Here is an 8,464-nt window from a genome sequence, read left to right as displayed (position 1 = left end):
GGGACAGTCTGTGGCGGGGGTCCCAAGCTGGCCCCTGACAGGGGTATGTCTGTGAAAGGGTTAACAACAACCCGTCCTTAGGTTAACCGTTTACCGTCCGGGGACAGAGCGGCTTCGCTTACCCCAAACAGATCACCCCAAAAGCGTTTGCTGCCATCACCCAGTTATATTTAAGGCCTAATATAAAAAAAAAAAAAGAAAAAAAATAAGGAATGAATACAGAATCCTCTCCGATCGCCGGGACTCTCCAGACGTTACCGTTCTTTCTCAAAGTCATTTGAAATTCCCTCCCAGATTTGCACCTTTTTATAGAAAAAAAGCCTTCCTTTTCCCCATGAGCCGCCCCGTTCGGTGCCTGATATGATAATATCTCCTCTATCACCGTCACGGTACCTCGCAGGTTAATAAATTTTGCTTCAGCGGAAAGCCTGGACCTATTACCCCGCTTGGATACCAAACAACCCCTGGGGGTAACACAGCCCCAGTTCCCAGGCTCTGTTTAACCCATTCCTGTCATGCTTCCTATCGCCACATAGATCAGGCTTCAGGTCCTAAAAGCTTGCGCTCTAATACAATAAAGTATCATCTGCGGCGACAGACGGGCCCCACCGGGACGTTACTGTTTATACAGCAGCGTTATAGGTAAATCAGGGATATTACATAACCGTCTGTCTGGCAGGGAAAATGAAAGTAGCTGCGCTGGGGCTGAGAATTCCGCCTCCCTACCCTCCCAATTGCCCCTCATCAGGGCAGAACAAAAACATTCACTACCTGGAAGCAGACACCCTGACGGGGAAAACCCAAGGCGCATGCGCACCAACTCCGCGCTTAACCTGAAAATCCGCTGTCTGCCTGGGGACTAGTGATGCGGAGCGGAAGCGAATATCTGATTGGCCGCTATGGCAGGCGTATATAAACGCTGCGCCACTCGCTTTTTCTCATACAGATCGATTTCGTAGCAGTCATGCCGAAGATGCGGCCGCTCGTTGTGGGAACCGTCCTGCTGCTGGGGCTGAGCCTGGCCTGGGCTGAGATCAGTAAGTGCACCGGAGGGTACCGGCCCTCAGCTTCCTCCTCTACTAAAAGGCTGCTCTCTTTCCCTAAATCTCCATTATCTCATAAGTTTCCCTCCTCTCTCCCTTCTTTCTCTCTTGACTCCTGAGTTCTCCTCTCCTCAGTGCCCCTTCTCTCTCTCTCTCTCTTTCCTGAGTGTCCTCTCTCTTTCTTGAGTGTCCCCTCTCTTTCTTTCTCTCTTTCTTGAGTGTCCCCTCTCTTTCTTTTTCTCTTCCCTGAGTGTGCCCTCTCTCTCTTCCCTGAGTGTGCCCTCTCTCTCTTCCCTGAGTGTGCCCTCTCTCTCTCTCCTGAGTGTTCTCTCTCGCTCTCTCTCTTTTTCTGAGTGGCCCTTCACTGTCCCTTTTCCTCCCTTGATAGCCCTTCTCTCCTAGGTGGTCCCTCTGTCCCCCTCTTAACTTCGCAGTCACCCCATCCCCCACTTTCTTTCTCTCCTTTCACTTTCGTTTTCTCCCCTCCGTCCTTCTCTCGTGCCTCTTATTTATATATAAATATTGTTACAGGGATATATATATACGGATTGTTACAGGGATATATATATATATACGGATTGTTACAGGGATATATATATATATACGGATTGTTACAGGGATATATATATATATATACGGATTGTTACAGGGATATATATATATATATACGGATTGTTACAGGGATATATATATATATACGGATTGTTACAGGGATATATATATATATATACGGATTGTTACAGGGATATATATATATATACGGATTGTTACAGGGATATATATATATATACGGATTGTTACAGGGATATATATATATATACGGATTGTTACAGGGATATATATATATATACGGATTGTTACAGGGATATATATATATATATACGGATTGTTACAGGGATATATATATATATACGGATTGTTACAGGGATATATATATATATATACGGATTGTTACAGGGATATATATATATACGGATTGTTACAGGGATATATATATATATACGGATTGTTACAGGGATATATATATACGGATTGTTACAGGGATATATATATATATACGGATTGTTACAGGGATATATATATATATATATATACGGATTGTTACAGGGATATATATATACGGATTGTTACAGGGATATATATATATATACGGATTGTTACAGGGATATATATATATATACGGATTGTTACAGGGATATATATATATACGGATTGTTACAGGGATATATATATATATACGGATTGTTACAGGGATATATATATACGGATTGTTACAGGGATATATATATACGGATTGTTACAGGGATATATATATATATACGGATTGTTACAGGGATATATATATATATACGGATTGTTACAGGGATATATATATATATATGGATTGTTACAAGGATATATATATATACGGATTGTTACAGGGATATATATATACGGATTGTTACAGGGATATATATATATATATATATACGGATTGTTACAGGGATATATATATATATACGGATTGTTACAGGGATATATATATATACGGATTGTTACAGGGATATATATATACGGATTGTTACAGGGATATATATATATATACGGATTGTTACAGGGATAGATATATATATATATATACGGATTGTTACAGGGATATATATATATATATACGGATTGTTACAGGGATATATATATATATGGATTGTTACAGGGATATATATATATATATACGGATTGTTACAGGGATATATATATATATACGGATTGTTACAGGGATATATATATATATACGGATTGTTACAGGGATATATATATATATACGGATTGTTACAGGGATATATATATATATATACGGATTGTTACAGGGATATATATATATATACGGATTGTTACAGGGATATATATATATATATACGGATTGTTACAGGGATATATATATATATACGGATTGTTACAGGGATATATATATATATATACGGATTGTTACAGGGATATATATATATATATACGGATTGTTACAGGGATATATATATATATACGGATTGTTACAGGGATATATATATATATACGGATTGTTACAGGGATATATATATATATATACGGATTGTTACAGGGATATATATATATACGGATTGTTACAGGGATATATATATACGGATTGTTACAGGGATATATATATATATATATATACGGATTGTTACAGGGATATATATATATACGGATTGTTACAGGGATAAATATATATATACGGATTGTTACAGGGATATATATATACGGATTGTTACAGGGATATATATATATACGGATTGTTACAGGGATATATATATATATATACGGATTGTTACAGGGATATATATATACGGATTGTTACAGGGATATATATATATACGGATTGTTACAGGGATATATATATATATACGGATTGTTACAGGGATATATATATATATATACGGATTGTTACAGGGATATATATATATATGCGGATTGTTACAGGGATATATATATATATACGGATTGTTACAGGGATATATATATATACGGATTGTTACAGGGATATATATATATATACGGATTGTTACAGGGATATATATATATATACGGATTGTTACAGGGATATATATATATATACGGATTGTTACAGGGATATATATATATATACGGATTGTTACAGGGATATATATATATACGGATTGTTACAGGGATATATATATATATACGGATTGTTACAGGGATATATATATATATACGGATTGTTACAGGGATATATATATATACGGATTGTTACAGGGATATATATATATATACGGATTGTTACAGGGATATATATATATATACGGATTGTTACAGGGATATATATATATACGGATTGTTACAGGGATATATATATATATACGGATTGTTACAGGGATATATATATATATGCGGATTGTTACAGGGATATATATATATATGCGGATTGTTACAGGGATATATATATATATACGGATTGTTACAGGGATATATATATATACGGATTGTTACAGGGATATATATATATATGCGGATTGTTACAGGGATATATATATATATACGGATTGTTACAGGGATATATATATATGCGGATTGTTACAGGGATATATATATATATACGGATTGTTACAGGGATATATATATATATATACGGATTGTTACAGGGATATATATATATACGGATTGTTACAGGGATATATATATATACGGATTGTTACAGGGATATATATATATATACGGATTGTTACAGGGATATATATATATATACGGATTGTTACAGGGATATATATATATACGGATTGTTACAGGGATATATATATATATACGGATTGTTACAGGGATATATATATACGGATTGTTACAGGGATATATATATACGGATTGTTACAGGGATATATATATATATACGGATTGTTACAGGGATATATATATACGGATTGTTACAGGGATATATATATATATACGGATTGTTACAGGGATATATATATATATACGGATTGTTACAGGGATATATATATATACGGATTGTTACAGGGATATATATATATATATACGGATTGTTACAGGGATATATATATATATACGGATTGTTACAGGGATATATATATATATATACGGATTGTTACAGGGATATATATATATATACGGATTGTTACAGGGATATATATATACGGATTGTTACAGGGATATATATATATATACGGATTGTTACAGGGATAGATATATATATACGGATTGTTACAGGGATATATATATATATACGGATTGTTACAGGGATATATATATATATATACGGATTGTTACAGGGATATATATATATATACGGATTGTTACAGGGATATATATATATATATACGGATTGTTACAGGGATATATATATATACGGATTGTTACAGGGATATATATATATACGGATTGTTACAGGGATATATATATATATACGGATTGTTACAGGGATATATATATATATATACGGATTGTTACAGGGATATATATATATATACGGATTGTTACAGGGATATATATATATATATACGGATTGTTACAGGGATATATATATATATACGGATTGTTACAGGGATATATATATATATATACGGATTGTTACAGGGATATATATATATGCGGATTGTTACAGGGATATATATATATATACGGATTGTTACAGGGATATATATATATATACGGATTGTTACAGGGATATATATATACGGATTGTTACAGGGATATATATATATATATACGGATTGTTACAGGGATATATATATATACGGATTGTTACAGGGATATATATATATGCGGATTGTTACAGGGATATATATATATATACGGATTGTTACAGGGATATATATATATATATACGGATTGTTACAGGGATATATATATACGGATTGTTACAGGGATATATATATACGGATTGTTACAGGGATATATATATATACGGATTGTTACAGGGATATATATATATGCGGATTGTTACAGGGATATATATATATATACGGATTGTTACAGGGATATATATATATATATACGGATTGTTACAGGGATATATATATATACGGATTGTTACAGGGATATATATATATGCGGATTGTTACAGGGATATATATATATATACGGATTGTTACAGGGATATATATATATATACGGATTGTTACAGGGATATATATATATATACGGATTGTTACAGGGATATATATATACGGATTGTTACAGGGATATATATATATACGGATTGTTACAGGGATATATATATATATATATATACGGATTGTTACAGGGATATATATATATATATACGGATTGTTACAGGGATATATATATATATATGGATTGTTACAGGGATATATATATATACGGATTGTTACAGGGATATATATATATATACGGATTGTTACAGGGATATATATATATATACGGATTGTTACAGGGATATATATATATATATACGGATTGTTACAGGGATATATATATATACGGATTGTTACAGGGATATATATATATATACGGATTGTTACAGGGATATATATATATACGGATTGTTACAGGGATATATATATACGGATTGTTACAGGGATATATATATATATACGGATTGTTACAGGGATAGATATATATATATATATACGGATTGTTACAGGGATATATATATATATATACGGATTGTTACAGGGATATATATATATGCGGATTGTTACAGGGATATATATATATATACGGATTGTTACAGGGATATATATATATATATACGGATTGTTACAGGGATATATATATACGGATTGTTACAGGGATATATATATATATACGGATTGTTACAGGGATATATATATATATACGGATTGTTACAGGGATATATATATATATATACGGATTGTTACAGGGATATATATATATGCGGATTGTTACAGGGATATATATATATATACGGATTGTTACAGGGATATATATATATATACGGATTGTTACAGGGATATATATATACGGATTGTTACAGGGATATATATATACGGATTGTTACAGGGATATATATATATATACGGATTGTTACAGGGATATATATATATATATACGGATTGTTACAGGGATATATATATATACGGATTGTTACAGGGATATATATATATATACGGATTGTTACAGGGATATATATATATACGGATTGTTACAGGGATATATATATATATGCGGATTGTTACAGGGATATATATATATATACGGATTGTTACAGGGATATATATATATATACGGATTGTTACAGGGATATATATATATACGGATTGTTACAGGGATATATATATATATATGGATTGTTACAGGGATATATATATATACGGATTGTTACAGGGATATATATATATATACGGATTGTTACAGGGATATATATATATATACGGATTGTTACAGGGATATATATATATATACGGATTGTTACAGGGATATATATATACGGATTGTTACAGGGATATATATATACGGATTGTTACAGGGATATATATATATACGGATTGTTACAGGGATATATATATATATATACGGATTGTTACAGGGATATATATATATATACGGATTGTTACAGGGATATATATATATATACGGATTGTTACAGGGATATATATATACGGATTGTTACAGGGATATATATATATATACGGATTGTTACAGGGATATATATATATACGGATTGTTACAGGGATATATATATACGGATTGTTACAGGGATATATATATATACGGATTGTTACAGGGATATATATATATATACGGATCCGCACAGTAAAGAGTTAAGTGGAATTTCCCTGCGCGATCGGCCCCTCCTTGTTTCAGATTTGTGGAATATTGTTACAGATAGAGATATATATTTATATTGTTACAGGGATATATATATATAATGTGTGTTTATGGATTGTTACAGGGATATATATATATATGTGTGTGTGTATATTATGTATGGATGTACACCTCTCCTCTCTCCTCTTGTCATCCCTCTCCTCTCTCCTCACCCCTCTCCTTTCTCTCTCTCCCGCTTTAGAGAGCCCAAAGGTGAACCTTTACACCGAGAGACCCTTGTCTGCTGACTCCAAGAACACCATCATCTGCTACGTCGAGAGCTTCCACCCTCCGCTTATCGAGGTGAAGCTCCTGAGGAACGGGGAGGAAATTCCGGGCTGCAGACATAGCGACCTGACCTTCCAGAGGGACTGGACCTATCAGATGATCTCAAGCGCCGACGTTACCCCGCGGGAGGGCGACACTTTCCAGTGCAAGGTCCTGCACAACGGCGTCACCAAGACCTACGAGCAGAGTGAGTGAACCCTGGGGGGGATCAGTGAGTGGGGGCCGGGGGCGCTGTATAATTTAGGTGTCACTCGGGGACGCTCTCCCTTCTGTGCGAGTCGTGGAGCGAGTGGAGATACCGTCACTGAGTGAGCAGGCACTCGCCTCGCCGCTCGGTAACGGGAGAGTCTTCCGGAATTCTAACCAATCCGTCTTTTCCTTTTTCCGCAGCTGTTTAGATGATAAATCCCGAAGCGCCTCTCTCGCCTCTCTCTCTCCCCTCTCGCCTGCAATGAGAACGACCCCAATTCCCGTGGATTCCTCCCGGCCGGCTGCCCACGAAGGAGGCATCTGACAAAGAATTGTTTGATTTTACCTTTAATGTAAATAAGGATGCCCCCCCCCCCGACGAGCGGATCAGAACCGTCTGCCGCTTCCCGCAGCACACAAAAGCCAATGCACTTTTTTTCCTGCTGCTATGGCAATAAAGCCTTCAGCATATGGGTGCCCTCTCTTGTCGCATGACACTAGGGGGTCGAATTCATCTTACTAGCCAGAAAGTATTGATGCAGCAGCGCGTTCTGTAATATAAATAACCGTATTAGTTATTTAACCCTTTGGCACCCATTGTCTTCCACCTAATAGTCTCGCAATGA

The 8,464-nt window shown here is 34.8% G+C and overlaps 1 protein-coding gene across 1 annotated transcript; it reads left to right on the top strand.

The window, feature by feature from the left end:
* The first annotated feature begins 945 nt into the window (after nt 1-945).
* B2M (beta-2-microglobulin) lies at nt 946-8,103 on the top strand. Its single transcript, XM_053470614.1, has 3 exons — nt 946-1,037; nt 7,564-7,836; nt 8,040-8,103. The coding sequence occupies exons 1-3, from the start codon at nt 965-967 to the stop codon at nt 8,045-8,047; spliced, it is 354 nt and encodes a 117-aa protein (XP_053326589.1). The 5' UTR covers nt 946-964; the 3' UTR covers nt 8,048-8,103.
* The last annotated feature ends 361 nt before the right edge of the window (nt 8,104-8,464 follow it).

Source organism: Spea bombifrons, chromosome 7 (assembly GCF_027358695.1).
Source record: "Spea bombifrons isolate aSpeBom1 chromosome 7, aSpeBom1.2.pri, whole genome shotgun sequence".
In the NCBI taxonomy this organism is placed as follows: Eukaryota; Metazoa; Chordata; class Amphibia; order Anura; family Pelobatidae; genus Spea; species Spea bombifrons.
The sequence above is the reverse complement of the archived record's forward strand: the minus strand, read 5'-3'. Positions and strand labels throughout refer to the sequence as shown.

Excerpts from the sequence above, each read along its gene's own strand:
- B2M (XM_053470614.1), top strand. The coding sequence starts at position 965 with ATGCCGAAGATGCGGCCGCTCGTTGTGGGAACCGTCCTGCTGCTGGGG. Across the intron at positions 1,038-7,563 it reads CCTGGCCTGGGCTGAGATCA|AGAGCCCAAAGGTGAACCTT; the intron begins GTAAGTGCACCG and ends CTCCCGCTTTAG.